This window comes from Pocillopora damicornis, chromosome 6 (assembly GCF_964200805.1).
Source record: "Pocillopora damicornis chromosome 6, jaPocDami1.2, whole genome shotgun sequence".
Lineage (NCBI taxonomy): Eukaryota > Metazoa > Cnidaria > Anthozoa > Scleractinia > Pocilloporidae > Pocillopora > Pocillopora damicornis.
Window position 1 is genome coordinate 9,796,176 of NC_142675.1, and position 23,698 is coordinate 9,819,873.

The window sequence follows — 23,698 nt, forward strand, 5'->3', positions numbered from 1 at the left end:
ATATACAACAAGAGAATAAAAGAAGCAGGTTTTGTGAAACTTGGAGATATTCTCTCAAATGACTCAAAATTAAAAAGGTGGGACGCTTTTAGAGAGAAAAATCTCTCCTTGTCAGATTACTTACTCCTACAAGGCATTTTTTCCGCCATTCCGCCTAACTGGAAACAGCTCCTTAACGTTGGAGAGAATAATAACAACCGAATTGACAAAACTGTTTCAGACGATGTTCAAGATATAACTAGAATGACTTCAAAATCAATCTATTCCACCCTGGTCAAACGAATCCAGATTTCTCCGACTGCCCAATCTAAGTTTAATTCCGTATATAATATTTCAGGTAATATAGACTGGAAAAATATTTATCTATTGCCGGGTCGAGTCACTCTTGACACCAGAACGAGAGCCTTTCAATACAAAATCTTAAATCGTATTCTCTACACCAATAAAATCCTATATAAAATGAATTTGGTTCCTTCTCCGATGTGTACCTTTTGTGGAGATCACGAAGAAACTCTTGAGCATCTTCTAATCAGCTGTACCTACATTAAAAACTTTTGGCTTTCGGTTATTTCTTGGCTAAATACTTACAATATGAAAATTGATAAGCTTGATGAGGTAACAATCCTCTTTGGTATTTCCGATAATAACCCTGGGAATTGTTTGTTAAATCACATAATCATTCTTGGAAAATATACCATTCATTCATGTCGTTGTAAAAATATCAAGCCGTCTGTATCCTTACTGAAGGCTAAAACATCTGAAACTCGGAAATTTGAATTTTTGATTGCAAAAAAGAATAAAAAAGAATCTATTCATTATAAAAAATGGGAAAATATGTTATTGTAACTTAATAGATGAGTATCGGGTATTAACAGTTATAGACGCAGTTGTATATACCGTCGTTCTACCAAAAAAGGAATTTGATGTAGAAGTATTTGTACAAATTAGGCTTATATTATTATATAACCACAACATAAATTAAATCTAGCCGACTGTGAATGTAATGTAATGTAGTATTTCGTAATTAGTGTTAGTGAGTAGCGTAAGCGTTAGTGTAATGAACTTTGTATTTGTTTGTGTTACTCCAGTATTTGTGCTTTAAGTGGAAATAAAAAAAATGTTAAAAAAAATAAAAAAATAAAAAAATTATCTTAGTAGGTAAACAAGCCGAGCAAAGGGTAGCAGGTGGATAAAAACCCGGATTTGGTCTCCACTAAGATTTGCCGTGAACTTGTCGGACTGTTTCGGAGCCAACAAAATGAAAGATTTATCTATATTTCATTCGAAATGTAGTTTAATCTTTACTTTTGAGGTTACCCACTTCCAATTAACCTAATGGATGTCAATGAAACCGCTTAAAGCCAAACGGAAGAAGAGGAACATCTTCTCATCTGCCTTCAGTGGTACTTACGCAACAGTTGAATTTTGGCATAAAACGGAAAGTGAACAAGTGTAATTGGTAAAATGATTACGATAGCAGCAAAGTCTAAACAATCTCACTTTTTAGCCGGGCTTTGCAAACTGTATTTCACTACATATTCTCTGATCGAAAATAATTTGTGAGAAATGACTACCTCATAGACTGGTTAAGTATGACTCTTAAGGCAAACGGCGGAATTGAGCTTCGTACTTTCAAGTGTCAGTAGTCTTGTACTCTAGCGTTTAAACAATTGCCTTAACAGTAAAAAACCAACGATTTTCAAATGCCCTTCACATGATTTTAGAGATTTTTGTGAAGAAACACATTTTTTTGGGCAATTACCTGAGAAATTTTTCTTCGATAAATGTCATCCTCAACATAATTCGACGAATTTTGTCGAAAAATACCCTCCACTTCCTCTTAACTTGTTTCAACTGTATTCCATCCCCTTTGGCGTGAAAATCTTTAAATGAAGATACCCAGATACTCACCTATCTTTGCTGCGGATATCCTTATTTCATTCTTTCCCTTCGTTTTTGATGAATCAAGTGAGCAAAGACAAGCTCTATATGACTGATCACCAACACAAACAAGCAACGCGATATCATCTGCCAATGGCCAAAACAGAACAATTTCGTCGCGTTAGTTGACGGCCCAGATAGTATTCGGTGTGCGAGAGTTGTGTCTTTATTTTTATTACCAAATCAAGGTACAGATTTCAACAGAATTGAAAACTTGGAAAAATTATGTATACTATCTAAACACATAAAACAAGCTGAGAATTAAAACTTCTCAAAAATAACGATTCATGCAGAAAAGTGACTCTTCAGAGCCTTCCAATTTCCGCTTATAAAATCCCCTTACAATCTTAACCAACGAACTGAGATCTGAGGAACAGTGTTTTCCTAGTATAGGCAAATCATAATATTCTGGTACAAACCCCACCTTAACTTTGTTAAGGAGGCTGGAAAGGGTTTTTAGATGCACGCGTGCGCCCAATCTACACACACCATATCTAAGATGCACGCGTCAGCTGAATGAATCAAAATCAGCACACTGGAAGTTAAATGTTGCTTGAAATTGCGCGAACCGGAAATGAAATCTGCGAAATACATTTGTTTCCAGCTCGAAATTTTGTTCGGTGACCTATCTTGATTTTTTGCATGCACGCACCATTCACGATGGCACTTCAAATATAAAAGTTTCGGGAAAAATTATCCAATAGAATTTTCTGTAAGCCATAAGTCGTATTTTCTTTAAATATATTTAATTCTACTAGATAAATTTTTTCCATACTGTCTGGAAAGTTAAAGAATTTAGGGAACTTTCCAACAAAGGAAAAAAAATGGTAGGTCACCGAATTAGTTTTCCAGATAATTTACAAAAACTAAAATTTAGTGGACGTTTTTGTGGACCTTGTGCGTTGCCATGGTAACTGATATGACGTCACAAGTACCCTCAAAGTAAGGAGACATATAGTTTGCCCACCTCATTAAATATACATCTCTGTAACCTTCCATCGTTTCACAAACACTGCAACAACGAAAAACCCTTTCGAGCCTCCTTAAAGATAAGCAGACCCTGAGGACAGACGTATTGATGACGTCATCATTAAAACTTTTTTCCGTATATTTTAATTCTTTATTATATAAAACAAATAGATTCCAAGTTACTGTACGTCTGTTCAGTATTAGATCACAGAGGACGTCAAAATGTGGTAAAAACATCAGTGACATGCTCAGCTGCGGCTCGTGTGCCTCTTTTTTGTTCTTACCACATTTTGACGTCATCTGTGATCTATTGATCTACAGACGCACGGCAACTTGGAATCTATTTGTTAATTAGTTGCCTTTCCGCTTCATCGTTATTAGCTGTGGCAGCTCAAAGCAACATAGGATGGTAAATTAATTAATATTGACAACTTCACTAGTTTTGAATAAATACTGATGTCGCCACATTCAGCCCAATGATATATCCAACCATAGCGAAGCCAACTAAACGTTAAGCTCAAGAAAAATTTAACCAGGGTCATTGAAACACTGGATCTGCCATGTTTATCATAAAAGGGTTGAGGAGGTTACTCTTTTGAAGATAAGACTTCCAACTAGGAGCACAAGCAAATTCACTGAAGCAAAAAGAAAATTTTTCCCGATTTTATCGGCGGTGGAACCAACGAAGGTTTTTCTAAAGATATACCCGCCTACGTGAGCATGAAGAGCTATTATGGGATGATAAACCATTTTGAAAGCCTAAGTTGATGACAGACTTTTTCGCTGACGTGTGGCCCTCATATAAGATGACGGGACGGTGGGGGGAGGGGCGGAATCATTTGACTCTCGTTTCTCGCTATGCGCTGCTATTCGAGGGGACTAATTTCTCTCTCAAATGCATGAGAACAATTGTTCTACAATTAATCTTTATTTCTTGCAAATTCAAATCAATCGTTACAATTTTTTCACAGTCATTGATATAAGGATTATCTTATAGATAGGATGCAAATCCCGATGTCAAGATTTATATATTCAAATTCTGCCAAATTCTGACCTAAAAGCCTCCATGCGCGTCGAAAACTTCACACACTATTCATCGGCGACTGATAAAAAGTGCAAATATATAGTTTAGGTATTATCTGCCATGCGAATATCTATTATTCTGATTAGAACTTGTTTGGAGGAAAAGGCTTTATGAAATATGTTTAATCTATTGTGGAAAAAAGTATACAGCTATTTCAATTTACGTTGTCGGATCAAAGCTTCAAGGGTACGGGACAGACCGAAAGGCGGTATGGGTAGATTACAATTAATTTTAGGCTTTCGGGGTTGTAGGCTTGAGGCTTTGATCCGACAACGTTAATTGAAATAGCTGTATACATATTTTTTTTTTCACAATAGATTAAACACATATTTCATATATGTATGTGTATTCCAATTGCGACTCTCTGAGCTTTTCCTTAACCGCTCAAGCAATATTGAAACCAACTGCAACCTTAATGAATGAATTCGGTTTGGATTTATTTTTTCAGCCGTTTTGTCGTTGATGTCCTGAAAATTTTTCCGAGAATTGAAGCTACCAGACCAGTTAAATAATCTTTCACCGGAATGTTAGTGTAATGATAAAGCCTATCTGCTTTCTATCTTTTGGTCAAATACGTCCATAAACTCACACTTGATAATTGCTGGTCGGAAAACAAACTCTCGCACCTCTATGGTTTGAAAATACAACAGCTCGTTTATATATGAACGGGTTAAAGATAAAACTCGTTTAATTGTTGTAAACGAAGTTTAAGCTTTAGCAGGACTGTGCTATGGAAAAGCTTCCCAAACAAATCAAACAATCCAACTCCTTAAGTGAGTTTGAAATGAAATTGAGAAAACTCATGTTTGAAACTGAGATCGTCTACTTTTTTAGTACAACATTAACATACACGGTATTCTTGAAAAACAGGTTTGACTTTGACTACAGTTTTTTTTTCGGTTTTTCTAGCTAGCGTAGTTAGTTTAATTAATTCCTCCAAAAAAAAATATTGTAAGTTCTAACCCGATGGAAACACCATGTAAACGTGAGATTTTACTGCTACTACCATTTCAAAGACAAGCACTATTTAAAATAATAATTATAGGTAATGATTTCCAGCGTCGGTTAGAAAACTAACGTAAGTTACTAATGAGAGTAGAATCTGGGACCCAGTCAGTGTCTCATAAACAGGCTCACACCACACCCTAAAAAATGCGAGGCTATACTCATGACTAATTATATCGGACCTATTCCGCCTGTTTCTATGGCCGGCTCCTTGATAACATGGGTTGAAAGATCGCGCCTACTAGGTGTGACGGTCGACAACAAACTGACATGGTCACCATACTTATCAGAAGTGAAAAAGAGCTTCGCAAGCAAGCTTAACCTGCTGAGAAAATCAAGATCTCTTCCCGAGAGTGTACAGGAAAATTTCTATTTAAGAGCGAATTTTTTTTATCACCGCGTGGGAGGTGGCACATGGTCGGAAAAATCACTATCCTCACATTTTGCTCAGAGATACCTTAGGGTAAGTCTATAAAAGTGGTATAATTTTTTTGTTCAGAGCTGTTTTTATTTTCTAGAAAATCACCAAACACTGTATCGAGCCCCAACCGCCATAAAATGACCGAAATGAAGTCGACGAGTAGGGCAACAAAACCTTTATTCCTCAAAAGCGCAAAAGAAAGCAAGTCTTTCTGAATTTACCTATTTGTATACGAGGTATTAAAAAATGATTTGAATCTAATAACGGGCTTGTTGACATAACTATGAATTATTGGCGAATATTTGAAAATAGCCAAAATTTGATTGATTAAAAATTACATTTTGGAGCAGTTTTTCAATAAAAATTTTTCCTACCTGGTATAACTCGGAATCGCTTGAGATGAGCATTTTTACAAAGTGGAAAGAATGTTCTTTCCATGGATATAAAATTAATTTGGGGCTCTTAATTACTGCGAAGAAGTAGCCCGGTCTATTTCGTGCAAATCGCAATGCCGCCATGTAAACAACCGCAGATAATCCAATTAGGCTTTTTATTATCGAAGCCATAATTCCAACAAAATCTTATCGCTTTGACCTATACTAGATTGTAAACTGAATTTCTTAGGCTCACCTGGCGAAAAACACCTTTCTAAGATTGGTTCCTTGCCTCAATCTTGTTATAAAGAGACTTGACAACAGCTTCGATAGTACAGCACTACAGGCGGTGTATACCAAATCACAGTGAAAACATCTCACGAAGTTTCCTGCCGGAAACGTCGCATTGCTGGACAGTTATAACCATATTTCAGCTTGGAACACTCACATTTTACAAGTCTTCCTTTCACAATAAGAATGGAAGTTTGTTTTTTATAGAACGAGCCAGAACATCCTGACAGATGAAATGAATCATTGACGTTCGTTTTTTGCGATGGTGTCACGCAATAACATGTCACTCGAAAGGAGGCTCGGTTACCAATACGCTCTTATTTTCTTTCCTTCTTATCCCCTATTTTTTATTTCCGGGAAAAAGTTTTAAATCCAGAATTTAAAATTACCGTTGTTTGCATTTTTTAAGTGCGATACCACTCATGCGTCACCTTAGACTGCTAAATGAATTAGGTATATGTTACTACAGCATAGAGGAAATTTCACTGCATTAATTTTTAACGACGTAAAAAAAATGTGTTATCCTATTTTGTAAATTGTGACGGCTTGCAGGGTAGACAGGTGCAGGAGTGGAAAAATTAAATTGGGAGTAGCTTTCTAAAATACTCAGCGCTAAAAAAATAAATTAGATTAGGCACAGTTTCTAACCATATAATGAGCGTCGCGCCATAAATTTTCCAAAGCAAACTAAAATGGTGTTTTCGTTCGGCCGCCGATTTTTTTAAGAGGTGAGCGTACCAAATGGAAATCAATTGCTTCTTTCAAAGATTAGCTGGGGGATGCTGCTCCCAAGATAAGCGAAGTCGAGTTGCAGGAAAAGCTTCTCTTATAGTCCCTCTGCGCTTATGTGAGAAAGACATCTAAGCACACAAACAGGCTGTGGGCGTGAATGATGTTGAATCGGAAGTCGATCTCATTTTAGCACGGGCATCGATATTCACGTTGCCTTCCAATATTTCGGTATCTCGATATCTCCGTTCATCGTAAGCAGCCTTACGTGAGCAATATCGAAGCCCTTTGTTTTAGCTGTACCTGTCAGCAGTGACGAACTACATGTAGCTTGAATATTGGTTTCATTGACCAGGAAAACACCTAAAGTATATGACACTGTATTCTTTTCCTTTCTTTCTTTCTTCCTTTTTTTGCTTTATAAAACCCATTCAGTTAGCTGGTATGGAGGAACTTCCTGATTTCTTGAATCTCCGAGGGTACGCCGCCTCTGTCTTGTCGAGAATTCGGGATCTCAAAGAATGGCCGATTAATTGTTTGATTAAGGGACGGGAAACAACTTTATCCGAGTTCGAGTTGAGAAAACTGTCACGTTTCTAGCGATGGCCATTATCATCGTAGCAATCAAGGTACAAAATCGAAAGGTTTAAATTGATGAGCACGCTATCGTAAGGAAAATTAAAAAAACAACAACAACAACAAAAACAAAAAACAGAGATTGTGTAAGTCCAAAGCTTTAAAAAATGTAATTGTAATGACCTACAGTCAGGCGATATCAAATAACACGTAATGTCTCGCGGCCTGATACAAGCGGCCGACTTTGTGACTCGAAGATTTACGTTTTTAGTGAAGTTTAACGTTCAAAGTGCTTAGATAAAGCACGAAATTGTTAGTCTGTTGTTCTGTTTACATAGTCGGTAGAATTTTTCCAGTGTCATTAGAAAAGAACGCCTCACCGTGGAACCTGTCTGCCTGCCACTGAAGGTCATGGTAGACCTTATCGATCCACTAGGGACACGTAGGTGATGTATATGATCACGGAGCACTAGACAATTAACTTCCAGTTGTTTTAGTTAACTGGGAAGTTCGTCATTTAAGAGGTTACGCATGACTTTTGTTTTTCCCGCGAACGTCAAAAATTCAATTTCTGTCGTCTGTCACTAGGCGTGTGTACACGGAATTAAGTAGGTTTGTGTTTGTCGTGAATATGTTATTTTATTTTATTTTATTTTTTGTGCAGGATTTTTTTAAGAATTCCATAAATAGGTAACAAAATGAAAGGCAAGCTTGGGTTTGCCGTTTGCCGTTAAACGTCATGCTTAAAGTGCCTATTGATAAATAGAACCTTTGCAAGCGCGAAGTCGTGGAAATAGAGTCGATAACAACGCATGTATAGTCAGTACCAGGGGGTGACTAAATTTACGAAAACGTCAAAAAGTAGTTTTTCAGAATGGCACTGATTCAAAACACTCAAAAGAGATCTACAGCGTTTTTTAAGTGAATTCGCGCAGGTTTTTGTTTAAAACATAACACTGACTAAGAAATAAATATTAGTTGGCCCTGCACTCGGTACAGCGATGTCTGCAGACGAATGCCTGTCTGGGTGTCCTGTGCACATTTAGCGTGATTGCGTGACAAACATGAGTGATGACACACGACTTCGTTGGTGAACATCGTTGTGCCATTTGAGGAGCCAAACGTTTCTTAACTGAAACTGTAAGCAATCAAAGCATCTTGGTTTATCGTGCTAAAAAGACTTTTGTATATGCTGGAGTTGTATGGAAGCAGAAATAAGTCAAGAGTTGCGATGGTTTGCGATGATTTATGAACAGCTCCGAGTATTGTAAATGGTCAAGCCGGACGTTGTAAACACTTTTCAAGTGAACATGGCGATTTGAAACAAAAATAATGGAAACATCACTCCTTAATCACTGGTTTCAGAAGGTAAGGGTAACATATTGAGTTTCTGATAAAGCACAGCTCAAAGCGGTAAGATTTTGCAGAAATTATGGCTTCGATAATAAAAGAATAATTGGATTATCTGCGGTTGTTTACACGGCGGCGTTGCGATTTGCACGAAATAGATCGGACTATTTTTTCCCAGTTATTAAGAGCCCCAAATTAATTTTTATATCCTTGAAAAGAACATCGTTTCCAATTTTCAGAAATGCTCATCTCAAGTGATTCCGAGTTATACCGAGTAGGAAAAATTTTTATTGAAAAACTGCTCCAAAATGAAATTTTTAATCAATCAAATTTTGGCGATTTTCAAATATTCGCCAATAATTCATAGTTATGTCAATAATCCCGTTATTAGATTCAAATCATTTGTTAATACCTCGTATACAAAAAGATAATATTCGGAAAGACTTGCTTTCTTTTGCGCTTTTGAAGAATAACGTTTTTGTTGCCCTAGTGGTCGGCTTCATTTCGGCCTCTGTTATGGCGGTTGGGGCTCGATATAGTGTTTGGTGATTTTCTAGAAAATAAAAACAGTTCTGAACAAAAAAATTATACCACGTTTATAGACTTACCCTAAGGTATCTTTGAGCGAAGTATGAAGGTAGGGCTTTTTCTAGGCATGTGCCACATTTTTTTGATTTCACGCGGTCTCCAGAAAAATTCTCTCTTAGATAAGATCGGCACAGTGAGGCAGCCCACGTTCACATAAAAAGTCATACAGCTCACCCACTGTTCTTAAGTCGTGTCGGTTGGTGAGAGCATCCAGTACGAAAGTGCCCTTTCGGCTTCTCATCATTTCTAGTCTCAAATCCAGTTTCTCCGCTATACTCTGAACTTTGGAATAGAGAAAACAAACATTCATCTTAATTGTGCGTCGTGGAATATGACTTGTTTATAATTTAACGCCCACTAGACCATCAAGTTATATGAGTGACCTACTTTATGAATTGCTAGTAGGAATATCCTCACGGACCAGTGTAATGAAAAAGAATAACATATCTGCAGTATGGTGTTATTTCTAGTATGGGTCTATGTGATGCACTCAACCTACTTTGGTAGAGTAGTTGTAAAAGAAGAGACACTATTCCAGACGCATTAGAGAAAACAGAAGTTTTTCTGCTGTTTCAATATTTCTTATTTAAACGAGAAGACCAAATTTAATCATTTTTTTGGTGACATGTAGTTTTTTATGTGTTGTTAAAACGCCTTGCGACTATTGTTTTCCTGATGAACAGAGACAAAGAAGCAATACAAAGTATGAGACTGAAAAAATGTGCAAAGGGGTCCATTACATGATACGGGGTGACTCCACAAGTTTACTGGTTCAATAAAAGTGACTACAAAGGGAATGTGTCTCTCGGCTGGTTACCATTAGGTCGCAGATGGAAGCACCCACGTCTTAAATTGGGTCACCTTAATCCAGGCTGGATTCGAAAAAAGTTGTCATCACCGTGAACGTCGATAGCCTGGGACATACCACAGGCCATTGAATAAATGTATTTCCTTGTAGTGGTTCTTATTTCACGACAATTTCACAAAAGGTTACTTACGACTCAAATATAATGAAAGACTATTTATTCTATGTCTTGGCATCTCCTTGATGAGCATATTCTCAGGTAACCGAGGACCTGAAAGAAAAGAAGAATCGCCTTAGGAATAAATACTGACTTTGACTCAATGGCTTCAAACACAAACATAGAATCGTAATAAAGATTCGACCACACGAGTCAAATGATTCGCAACTAAGATTTATTCACGTGTATTGCCTCTCGCTCGCGTTTTTTCGCTGTGTTGATAAGAACTTTGAACTTCGTTGTTTTTTCGCGACTAACTTTCTCTTTTCAGCTTTCGTTGAGCGAAACGGAATAATTACACCATTTATCATTAACCCAACTGATACTTTTTTCTTAGCTAGTTAGCGAGAAGATCGGTAGCCCAGTTTTCCCGCAGTCATTTTTTTGTAAACATTTCGATTGTCTTTCATGCTCTACAACTGCTTCGAAACAGAAGGCTGCATGATAACTGTCACGGCCACGCCAGGAAAAGAATTTTCCTTTCTATAAATGGTTCCCCTATTCTTAATTCAAAACTTTTAAAAGCAAGTTAGTGCGAAATTAGTTTAACGGAAAGTATTTTCTGTTTTGGTTTATCCTGGGTTACTTCAAAATACCACGTTTGCCTTCCGTACTTCCGTTGTATTTTATTCAAGTAGTTTACGAATCTATATTGCGTAATATAACGTTGTAACTCGATAACTTATATTCAAATTTAGATTCAAATAATGACAAGGACATTATTCTGCAACTTAACATGACATATGCAATATCCAAAGATGTCTTGCAAACAAAGTGTTCCTTTTTTATGCAAATTCTTTCCTACTTAAATTTCGCGGATTAAAAAGAGTTTGATGTTAAAGGCCTTCTGACTATTTTGTTCACAAGGCATCATGGTTATGATTGCTCAAAAATCAATTGATAAGTATTGAGAAGGATTAGAGGAAATGATATTAAACAACAAACCTGTTGTTCCTCGTGGTGTGATCTCTTTTAAGTAACTAAACACGTCGAATCGTTTTAAATTTTTGGCTTTTCTTCCCAAGACACGGATAGCTCTTTTGTCCTCTCTGGTTGGATTTTTGAAAAAGCCTTGATCTAGCTGTAGAGAGTTTTTCAATTGTTGTATAACAGCTTCAGCACTGCTTGACGATGTCAAAATAGGTTCTACAATGTAACAAAAAAGAAAAAAAGGATTTACGAATACAGAATAATTAACCACGATACTGAAAACAAACTATCTGAGAGAAATATGATGGTTGCTCACGAATTGCCCAAATTAGGGTTTGCTGTTTTAGGTGTTTTAAATCAGTAGATTTATTCCAATAAAAGGCCGACTGATTCTAAGAGGCCTAATGCAAGTTTAAATGAATCAACTGCCAGAAGAGGGATGAATGAAATTTAAAAGGGGCTGTTATAACTTAGCGCGCGTGCTCGCCCTATATAAGTCCTTTTGAGCCGCTATGAACAAAATCTTTATTTACGCACGCCCGTGCGTAAATAAGGTGACGTGAGCATTTTTTGTTCATTGTCGCTCTGTTATAAAAGAATTTGCTCATGCTTTTAGCTGTGCGTATATCGAGTTATGGATGCACTTGGGAAGTTTGGAGAGCACTCAATAAGCTAGGGTTGCTCTCGGCTGCGCCTCGATTTACTCTTACGTATTTTTTGTGCTCTCCAAACTTCCCGCGTGCATCTGTAACTCGATATACGCACGCTAAGCATGAACAAATTCTTAATTCTGCTATGCCGATACAGTAAGCTTTCAAGTTCTGAAAAAGTGCAAGTCTGAGCCATACCAAATACGAAATAAGAATTTGGTTGTAATCATATTCATCCGCTGGCTAATTCAGACTGACTGGCCTAAATGGAGATAAAAAAAACCTTCATATTCAAAGTTGACTGGTAAATATTGTAGTTGTTGTTTTGTTTTTTTCGTTTTTTGACAAAAATACTGTCATTTAAAAATATTATTCTATCATTGTTTCCTTTTATCCTGTGCTAGACAAATTTGGTGGCTGAAATAGTTTTGGCCGCACCTCAAATTTTCGCAGCGGCGCTTGACTTTTTACACAGCCACAAAAATATCAATTAGTCCTTAAGCGTAAAATGTTGATGTGAATTCTTTTACATTATTTGCCACAAGGCGCGAGCAAAATTTTTTTCCGTTCTGTTCGTGCTCTCAGCGGCCTAACACGCTGATTTACGTTCATTTTCTCTTCGAATGATGAGCACTGAAATGTTTCATTCAAATCGATGTTTAAAACCCAACAACGATAAACGCGTTCACCGATGCTCAAAAATTTATCATTATTTTAGTTATTCCAAAAGGCTTTGGCAGCTGTCTCATGAGTGAAATTCTCCAGCACTCATCTTTCTCTTTCCACCGTGCAGGATTTGAAAGATTACTCAGAACATGAGCAAAGCTGGTTACAACGTCAAATATCTATCTGCACATTGAATCACCACTCCGAGCCCCAAACATATTTCCTCTCTCTGGTGATAGCTTACAACTCTGACAGTCGGCTGCAATCGTAAATGTTCGTCAGAGATCACAACGAAATCCGGCAGACTGAAAAGTACATTTTAGCCATTAGTGAACACCCAAGGGAGCGGCGAAGGCGGCGCTAAAACAAGATTCAGGAACTTAGAGAAGCTGAATACATGTATATTAATGAGCAAAATGGCTCATTTTCTGCTCATTATGTGATACGAAATACAGCGAGCGCAAATTCCAAGTAAATCCTTTTCCGCTATTCTTGATATTTAAGCTTAGTATCTGTATTTCCTTTATAAAGAAACTTTTGAAAGTTACAAGTTCATAAAAAGTTGGACCAGAAACTAGAAATTCAAAATAGAAATTAAACAGTTTTGAATTGTTATATACGGTAGAATGGTTACAAAATCATTCACATTTTAACACAAATTTTCAATAATTTTTAGAAGTCGTGTCCTTCTCGTGAGCGTCTCGATTAAATAAGTGTACTTCCATCTTGATTTTGCAGCCTACAAGCGTTGACTTTTCCAACTGAGACCCATTTAGAATGAAAATTAAAGTTAGTTGTTCGTTTTTTTCTTGCGCCATTTCCTTTAAAATGTTGATTATTGGCTTTCAAATTTTGCGCTCCATCGCGTTGCTGTTATGTTAATGCTTGCTAATGAAGTATGAATACTAAACATGTCCGGCCATTCTGCACCATGTCTGTGTTTGTTCAGATCCAAAGGCAAATAAATATACAGCGATACGTACTGTAAAATATCATTCATAAAGAGTGTCCTAATTTGCAAGAGCTTTAGTAATGCCATGATTTTTAGCAGGTTTATTCTAACTCATTCTCATTCATATTCCATACGCGTTATTGACCACTTTAAGGTCAAGATGGCTGGATATTGGCCGATTTTCCTTTCTTTTTTTTTTTTTGTGCGTTTTATGGACCGCAGCCAATGAACGAGACTTATATCCACTCATCTTGACCGATAACTTGATCTTTCAGCTGAACAATATAACGTATATGGAATGTGGAGGCCACTGAGTAAGAATAAACATGCTAAGGGTCACGCCAATACTGATTAAAAAACAAATTCCAAATGAGGGCGCTTTGACTGTTTGGCCAATAAAGGATTTCTTTATTGTATAGCAAAAAGATCTCGCCGACTTCAATGAGAATCAAGAATAAATCGTTTTTTTTTTTGAGTGCTGGATATTACTTGACAAATTGGAAAAAAACAGCTGATTTAATAGGTTTACACTGTTGATGGGTAAACGTCAAAAACGTTGATTAAAATAAATTAGAAAGCTACACAAGCTCCCAATTTTTTTTTTACTAGGGCGGGATTAAAGTGAGAAATCACAGGCGGGTAAAATAGACCTGTTATGTCCGCTCGGCCAGCCAGGAATCGCTTCGTCTTGCCCACGGGCTACGTAACACGTAGAATTATCACATGACGGCCTCACGCGCGCAATCCCAAAGAAAACCATAATGAAAGTCGGTCTGGAAAAACCGTCCGGCCCGCTACTCACACGGCTATTTTGTATTTTCCAACAACGCGGTTTAAAATTGTGAACTTCAACTTGAAGTAAAACAAATGAGGAAATGAGTTGCGCTTCTCAGTGAATTATGAGTTTCTTGCTCTTACTCATCAGAAAAAAGTATTTACAGTAAAATCTTGATATCAGTCGTCCAGTTCGCCCTTCTTTTGAACCCAAGTACGTCATTTTTAAGTTGAAACGAAAGTTTTGAAATTTTCAACACTTGGTGGTCATATGATAAAATGCTTACTGTTTAAGTTTGATCAAGCTGAAAGGGTAAATATTTGGCTCACGGTCAGTTTCGCCCAATGAATCGATGAGTACATAGTATAACCCATAGCCACTCTGTCATAATAAAGTACCATCCCTAAATTAACTAATGGTGACAGTTCTAGAGTCAACCATTCGATTTTAATGAGACTGACCTGCAATCATCCACTCTTTTTCCACCTTTCTCCAGGTTCCTAGAGTCATTCTGATCGTTTCCAATTCTTTCCCTATGCTACGATATTTACGTCCTGGAAAAAATTGAGGATGTAATATTTCTGAGTCTCAAATTCATATCAAACAGAATGGTCTCCAATTCGTGAAACAGTCGCAGTCCACCCTATATTAAAGATCTATTGTCATCAGCTGCTAACTATGCTCTTCTATTCGTCTTTTGTTCGTTCCAAGAGTCAACTTCTTTACGCTTGGGGATCGTGCCTCACTCATACTGCTCCTGTCTTTCGGAACTCACTACCATCATCGATTAGAACCTGTACAAGCCTCGCAGTTTTTATGAACTAACTTTAACCCACAGCCACACATGACCACCAGGCGAAATCCAACAGAAAGAAGAGGCGCTAAATTTCCATTGCACAAGAATATTAAACCAGTATTAAACCCTCATCTAGATAGCCCTTTGTTCGTGTGTATTTTTTTCAAAAGAAAACTTGTATTGTCCGTGATAGTAACAGCTTTAAAAGTCAATCATCTTATCAACTAATTAAAAGTATGATTAATTCGTTGAAAATAATCAATTGATCATATAACCTTCGGACGGGTATGCATCTCTGTATGCTTCCTGAATGTTGTCCCAATTCTCACTGACATCTTTGATTAACCCTTCAACCTGTTCGAGCTTTTCAAGTCTGTCTCCTGAGGATTTATGAACAGAATAAGAAGATGATGAGTTTTGAACTCGGCAAAGAAATCGATAAAGAAATATAAGAAATCTAAGTTTCCAACCACTTCATGGCCAAACTCAACGCAGAGTCTCAGTGGTGGATCTGAGCCCCGGAATTCAAATATCTGAGACTCGATTCCTCATGCGCCACATGCGTCTTTTTTCCTTAGTGTTCGAGTGAGTGTTGGAGGATGTACTTTCATACCTGAGCTACATTTTCTCGAGACAGTCTTTACACCCAACTATCATCAAAGTAAAAAGGCCGGTTCTGTAACGATTCTGGCGTTTTCCCGAGTAACCGACAAGACTATTAACACGAAAGTAAGGTTTCTGACATCAACATCTATGGTTACATTACAATTGACTCGCGTAGCCGAGAGGGAAAGACATTCAATGATAAGAACTCAGCGAGAATCAAGCCATATTTCTCGGCAACTCATACCTATTCTATTAAGAATTATCATTCAGTGGAGACTAATAATCACTTTCACCTTTGTCAAATCCATATTCAGAAGTGGCACTACTCAAAGTCCCAACTCCGCTATCACTCGGTAGTGTGAATTCGCTGGAGGTCTCCTGAAGATTTTCCAAATATTCTTCTACACGCAGTTTTCTGTCAAATGGTAAAAACTCCCTCTCTGGAAAAGGATCTCTTGTATTGGCTGTGGTCATGTTTCGTTCTTTCAGAAGGTCTGAATCAGAACTTGCCCGTTCTTTTAATCCTCTTTCCTCTTCAAGTTTCATCTCTAAAATTTATAGTCAAAAAAAGCAATACAATGTTGAATGAAGCGGTGGGTTCCACATTATTTGCAAAAGAGAATTGAGACATTGAGCATTCTTCCTCACTTGGATGATCATCAAGCTCTCGGAAATAAATCATATATATCCGAGTGACAAATAACCCAAAAGGTAAGTGAAACTTTAGAACGAATGTCACCAATGGTCAAACATTTGGTGGCCACAGCTGAAAAATTAATTTCGCTCATATTTCAAAGTTTAGTAAGTCTCAATGGGAAATAAGCCACAGCATACTTCTTTTGGCTGAATATCGTTTATTTTCGAGAAAATTGATGATAACTGAATTCCACCAAAATGCCGCTTTTGAAGCTCAAAATTTCAGGCGAATCTCGGAGCGTTGCGTCACAAATTGAAAAACTATCTGGACCGATAAAAAGTACCAAATCTTAAAAAACAGCATCAAAATATATTTTACGGTTAAGAATATATGAAAGTCATATATTTGAACTGCGGATAAAGACATGAATGAAAGTGATCCTCGCAGTGATGTGCACTACTTAGGCAGTAGTGAAAATAAGGCCTGAAAAAAATTTCAGGCCTGTACGGGATTTGAACCCATGACCTCTGCGATACCGGTGCAGCGCTCTACCAACTGAGCTAACAAGCCAACTGGGAGCTGGTCATGATAGTGGTTCTAAATAAACCCAAAATATATTTTGTCGGCAATTTGAGCAATCCTTGACGATTTATTTACACAAGGGAATTGAATTTATCCAACCAACTTCTGACTACATAAAAAATAGGTTAAAAGTAACCCGTTATGTACCTATGTGCCACACAGAATAATTAGCTGAAAATCTGGCTTTTGGAAGGCAAAGTGTAGTTCTTTTCGATCTTCAAAGGATTTATTTGGGAAATGATTCAGCGCGATTTAATTAAACTTTTACGTCGGATAAAATGAGGTCTACTGAAATCGATAACTCTTCAAAAAAAAGTACATTGGACTGTAAAACATGTGGCTTCGGGAACTTAGGTCAAGTTTTAAATATGCGAAACAGGAGCAAACAATCATCTAAACCCCGATCATAATTAAAAGTCTCAAGATTAAATGAATCATGGTATTTTTTTAATTATTGTTTAAGGTGGATAAAGCGAAAGATCTGCAAAGGGCATAGCTCATTACTGCAGATGTGCATTAGAGCAAAGTGTATAAAAAAGCTGTATAAAGGTCAAAACCACAACTTTCACTGAAATATTTTAACTAGCCGACGTCCCACAGATTTATATTTATATTTATACCTCTTCTTCCCGCGACGCTCCGAGATTCGCCTGAAATTTTGAGCTTCATAGGCGGGATTTTTGCGGAACTCAGTTATTATCGATTTTCCCGAAAACAAAGAGATATTCAACCAAAGGAAGTTTGTTTCTCTCTAAGGCCTACCTAACTTGAGCATATGAGCCGAATTGATTTTTTGGCTGTTGCCTTTATATTTTGAAAAAGTTCGATTTTGGCCACATTTGCTCTTAAGTTGTCTGAAAATTGCATTTTTGAGCACAACTCAAAGTTACTTTTCGAATGAGTTTTAGAAACAGAAATATCGACTCGTTTGAAGTCAACGATTTTTATATCACAGTGCTCTTTTCGCGGAGGAATTGCGGTTGTCATTTGGATAATAAATCGAGAGGCTGTTGCTACGTGAAGAGAAAGAACAACCCGTTGGACATTTTGATCGATTATAAGCAACTACTCTTTCCTAGCTCAATCTGTCGGTCGACCAAAGAAACACAAAAAGTGATGTTGCGATTCACAGGTATTCTTTAAACCCACGCGACAGATCAGGCTGAAAAAGATGAAATATACCAAGTCTACAATTTCAGTTATTGCACCATGGATCTTTTTGCAAACCCAAATATCTGGACTTAAAACAATTTATGTTAGCGATAAGGAAGTACGTTTGCAAACAAAGAGCGCCTATCAAATAATTTAGAAGTATTAAAATCGATTCTCCTCCAAAAGAACAAAGGAATTCTAGCTCATGTAGATATAATCAACCCGTACACAATAATGTACGTCTTGGAGAAGGGCGGAAAAAACTTAATGAAAACACAGTTATTCTTAAAGCTCACCTGGTAACTTCCCCAACCCTACTTGGCTAAAGATGTAACCGTATATTTGTCCTTTGTCAACAAGCAAATCTGCCTCTTCATTCGCGCCAAAATTGAATACAATTTCAATCGAATACTGTTATCTCACGAAAGGTAAGATTAAATCAAGAAACATCAGCTACAGTATAGAACTGGATGGTTATGTACGAGCTGGTTTATTTACAGTCTCGTGATGTGTTTCAATAAATCGTATACGAGGAAAATATTAGATAGATCGTAATACAACAACTTTAATTTTTAAATCACATCTTCTAGATGCCATGATTCGTACCGTTATAAGATACAACAAGAGACGTTTCTAATTCATCTCGCACAAGGAGTCATGCACAATGGCGGGACTATTTCTGGTGTAATTACCTTCTATTCCTGATATCATCAAATCCAACCTGGCATTCCTGTATTCATCTTCGTCGATGTACACAGTCAATCTCACTTCACCACCTGTCAGCTGCTCTATTTCCTCAGTAACAAGAAACTCTTGTAAATTTGTCTGTAGTGTTTCATCCTGATAACTTTGCCATAGTGCGTCAAGAGCGAAAATATTTTCTGCTTGAATCGTAAATCGGATCGATCCTTCACCAATTGCACGCAAGAAATTTCCCAATGGAAGAACAGCTTCTTTGAAAGCATTGGTAAATTCTTCCATGTTGCGACTCTTGCGAAGGACCATCAATGTAGTGACGACCACGGTACCACCAACAAGATTGTGGAAAGTACAGTGAGGTGTAACAGCTGTAAAAAATGTAGAAATCACAGGGTTTACATCAGCCGCTTGTGGAGTCGACCGAAAAAGCGGAGCTAGGCAAAGAAACAAACGTTTGGGAAGAGTTGGCTAAGGAGAGCACTCCTTCACAGACTTCTCGCGTAATTCGCTTTCCCGCTTCTTTGCTTATCTCCAGTAACTGAGAGCCTAGCAAAGACTAGATTAGAGTGGATTGCTATTTTCGAAAGTTATACGTTACTGAGAGAGACGACAAAGAGGCTCGTGAATAAAGAGAAGTGGATGGACCATAAACGTAAGGTATTCTACAGGTCTTGCTCTGTGTGAGCGGGTTTTATTGTCTCGGGTTTAAGGTTCCACATGATGAGGCTCTGCTTCTCAACAAGATTAATTAATACTGTCCTACCTCCTATTAATCTTCTCCCAACTATTCCAGAAAGAACAAGGGCGGCTCCAGCTGGAATGAGAAATAAATCAATCACTGAATAAACAATTATAATATTCCATGGGCACAAGTCTAACCTAATTCTTACATAGCAACCAAGCAAAAAGATCCTTACGTCCTCACGGCTGTACTATGTACATCATGACGTGTGCAGTTTCACTTGCAAATTCATGCTGCAAATTCCAGTCGAGTTTAACCACGAGGTTTCAACCCTTTCAACATTGTTTTTCTGTTCCATCCCGATTGAGATATACCTTTTGGCGCTCAAAACGAAATGTACATACGCTAAACAAGACTTTTTCCAAAAACGATGAGAATTAACACCTTCCAAGCAACGAAATTAGCTTTGGAGTTAACGATATTTCGTTCCCAAACGTAATGCGAATTACGGCTGAGAAATAACAAAGCGATCTTTCTGAAATCGAGTGAGGCTTCGCGGCGAGGGGACAATTCTGTGAGAAAATAACTGGTATTCAAAGAATTAATATATCCCAAGTGTTGTTCAATAGAGATTTTGCTTTAAATCGTAACATTTTTCAGAAGTTTCAACGCAAATCCTCGCAATTTTCTTGTAAATTCTAATAAATAACAATTCAAGTATGGTAAATCAACCATGCAGGTTCATTAAACGCCAGAAATTCATACCTTATCCCCTTCGGTTTTTTGGAAGGTGGATGTTAATGTTAAATGTTGATATGTCTTATGAGTATGATTAACAGAACATTTTAATTCTAAAGTGGTACAGTATCAGTGAAACGTAGTGAAGGACAAATTTCAAGCATTTTTTACTCGTCGGAGTCTCATGCCGCGTTGACCAGTAAATTTTTGTATTTATAGGCACAGAAGGTGTCAAAATTTCCTGCTATCTGGAGCAACCCTCTCTTGCCAGCGTCTCGCCGTTTTCTAGAAGAACAAAGAGGAGGCACTGGGAACGAAATAAAGTTTCTTCTCCTGCCATATTGCCTAAACATGTCTAACCAGCACCCTATCGGTTTCCTCAAGAAAGTGCTAATTGTGATAAAATAAAAAATAACTAAATAAAAAATGTTCGCACGTCTACACACTCTGTGAACTTAAAACAAAGCAAATAACCTTTGTAAAATGTCAGGAATATCGAGCAGGAAAACACTCGCCTCGCAAATAGCAACATAGGCATTACTAGCGACTTAACTTGGTTTCCATCTGGGCAAGTGAAAGTGACTTCTTACTCGTATTTACAATAAAGTCTAGTATGTTACTTATTTTACAGCTCTCAACACTCTCAGGACAATCGGTTGAACAGACCTTGACCTGAAGTCTAACAAGGAACGTAACGCTCAAGATCCTAAAATTCGATCGACGGTGTTCGATTTCAAGGACCAACATTTGGTCGAAGAGCTCAAAAACTATTTCGAGACTAAATAATTCAATTGGAAGCTGTCCCTTACCGCCTGCTCTTCGCTTGTTGTCCTCCCACTTTATCCTTTCCCTCTCAGCATCTTCTTCCTGTTTTCTTTTCTTCTCAAACTCCTCCACTAGTCTGCACAAATCTGGTTTCTCCATCTCGGTTGCTATGGTTTTCAGGATACCGAGGTCTTCTATCCCCAACTCGTGCTGTTGTTCTAACTCTGCGAATAATGCATCGACATTTTTGATGTGTTCTTCTCTTTCATGAGCGACCAGATTTTTTCGTCTGCAGATTAAAATGAGTCGTCGCAGTTCATTGGACTCTTCGAGTGCATGACTTATCTGCTCCAGTAACTGTCTGTACTCCTTTCTCTTCATTTCGAATCGCTCCAATATTCGAAGAAGATCCCACTTTCTTATCCCCTTTAGTAGTTCTTTCAGTACTTTAAGACGATCAATCCCTAAAAGATTCTTCTCCTCCAGCTTGTTAAGTAACGTAATAACGTCTGTGATATCGTCTGCCGAGCCATCAGGAATAAAACGGCCGTAAATACGTTTTAACCATTCACGTTCAGATTGCCAAACGATTTCCTTGCTACACTGATCCAATAGTCGAAGGTACTCGACAACAGACATCGCTGTTGGTAGGTTGGAACGAGATTACCTTAGCGAAAACAAGTGATCATCAAGAATCAAGACGCGCTTTGCTCGTCAACAGAATTGAATCGAGTTTCGCTGCTGCCTTCAAGATAAATTTTGTAAATTGATTCGGTAGTCACACAATCTTCAACGGGTTTGGTTACAACTTAAGGCAGGGTCTAAATCTTTGCATTTGTTTCGAATCCTGAAAACATTGTTTTAAATTTCTTTTGTTTTTGATTTTTTCTTTTTCTTTGATCAATTTGTACTTGTTCACATTTACTTGCCCGTTGACACTGTATAGATTAAAATATGAACTATCGCCGTCGCGTCGTCACATACAAATACGTTTATAACATAGCAAGTAAATTTGTATAAACAAATTCAATTGCGCGAGCGTACTTCATATTCCTATCGTGCACGCTCATTTTCATTGTCAGCAAACAAATCCCTCGAGAGAAAAAATTTTCCATCGAGTTGAAAATGTTATAAACCAATTGGTTCATACGTCAGCTGTGCGTTCATCGAGATATGAAGCACTTGGGAGGTTTGGAGAGCACTCAAGAAGCTAGAGTTGCTCTCGGCTACGCCTCGAGCAACTCTTACGCATCTTTCGTGCTCTCCAAACTTCCCGCGTGCTTCATATCTCGATGGACGCACGCTGACGTATGAACCAATTGTTAAATTTTGTAAGTCTAATTCAAATTGTCACACGAGCATTTGCAACGTACTGAAGATAACATGAGTAATGTGGAAACCAGTTTTGTAAACTTAAAACATCTCTTTTGTTAATAATAAACTGTTTGATCGATTGTTAAGATGCTGATCGCAACGTTTCCACTGAAATGGATCAATTAGTTGAAATCCATAAATTCTTCTGACAAGTAACTCGGTAAAATTGTTAAAACGGCAAAGTTCGGAGAGATAAACGTTGAAGAGATAAAAAACCATCACCAGCGACCTCAATCACTTTAGATTTAGCAAATAAGTCCAGTGCTGGCCGTAAGATTCTTTCTTTTTTCCATTCTCAGCTGCGTTTTCATGGAGGTGTGTCCTTTTGAGATGAAGAGCTTGATTGGCTTGTTTTCTTTGGCTACTAATCGGGGCAATTGACACTTTCACATTATTTGAAGTGAAAGGGATCAGTCAATCGAAATCCATCGAACCAACTGTCACGAGGTCAATGAAAAAGGATGTTTCGTCAACAAAAGCGAAATCCCATTGTTGGCGAGTTAGGACTGCTTTAGATTTCATAAATCAAAGCAGTTTCTCTAAAATTTTCGCTGTTTTATAAACCTTGCACGTTTCTTGCGGGTCATGTTATGATTTTATCATTATTGACCTTTTACTCCCTAACATTGGTGTGGCATTTTCTTCTTTCCATGCTGTTCTCTAAACATTTCCTGAGGATCTGACGAGGATAATTTTCTAACAATCATTGGCTTCTTTAGTAAGTGATCATTTCCTTTATTCTCATGACCTTAACGTTTGATTCAGGGGTGACATTGTCTGGAGAAATCAGGTGCCAGTCACTCTTAGGGGTTAAAGGGTTAATAGAGACTTGAACAACTGGGGGGGAAGTTCCCTATTCACTGTTGAGTTCAGCAAACAAGCCTCCATTGGTGAAGCAACTGTTCATAAAACTGATGAAAATGTTTTGTATTACGAAGAATCGTTGAAGGAAGCAAACACGGGCAAAAAGAATATTTTAATTTTCCGTTCAGCACCATTTTTGATCGTAGGAAGTTCTCCGGTAGCCGAAATTATCTTCTACCGGAATCTCAACTGGACCATGCAGATTACAGTGACAACCATAAAGTGTTTAACGATCCTTTAAACAATAAACTGCAGCGCCGGCTCCTATTTAGGGCGAGATTTACGCAACCGGCCGTGTTTGATTTGGAGTTAGAGTAGAAGTTAAGGGTAGGAGTAGGAGCAGGGAAAGGTGAAAAGAAGTAATTTCTATTTCCCCACCCCCTCCCCTCTCCTTCCTTTTGACCGTTACTTAATTCCCTAGTACAAGTTTCTCTCTCTCCCTAGTCTTCTGCTGCTATAAAAGTCAAACAATGGCAGCTT

At 37.7% G+C, this 23,698-nt stretch overlaps 2 protein-coding genes across 2 annotated transcripts in view; one reads left to right on the forward strand and one right to left on the reverse strand.

Moving 5' to 3' along the window:
* Positions 1 to 23,698, forward strand: part of LOC113675506 (NKAP-like protein) — a 45,251-nt gene that overhangs the window by 8,288 nt on the left and 13,265 nt on the right. The gene's annotated exons all lie outside the window — the stretch shown is intronic.
* Positions 9,322 to 21,765, reverse strand: LOC149043848 (uncharacterized). Its single transcript, XM_089208917.1, has 9 exons — positions 21,025 to 21,765; positions 19,559 to 19,609; positions 18,789 to 19,163; positions 16,019 to 16,273; positions 15,395 to 15,499; positions 14,785 to 14,877; positions 11,296 to 11,496; positions 10,327 to 10,404; positions 9,322 to 9,610 (listed from the first exon to the last, which is right to left on the reverse strand). The coding sequence occupies exons 1-9, from the start codon at positions 21,617 to 21,619 to the stop codon at positions 9,444 to 9,446; spliced, it is 1,920 nt and encodes a 639-aa protein (XP_089065043.1). The 5' UTR covers positions 21,620 to 21,765; the 3' UTR covers positions 9,322 to 9,443.

What these genes read in the sequence shown, in the direction of transcription:
- LOC149043848 (XM_089208917.1), bottom strand. Translation starts at nt 21,619, where the DNA reads ATGTCTGTTGTCGAGTACCTTCGACTATTGGATCAGTGTAGCAAGGAA. An exon ending in TGAATATGGATTTGACAAAG is followed by an intron (nt 15,500 to 16,018) that starts GTGAAAGTGATT and finishes ATAAATCCTCAG; the next exon opens with GAGACAGACTTGAAAAGCTC. An exon ending in CACACCACGAGGAACAACAG is followed by an intron (nt 10,405 to 11,295) that starts GTTTGTTGTTTA and finishes CTTTTCTTTCAG; the next exon opens with GTCCTCGGTTACCTGAGAAT.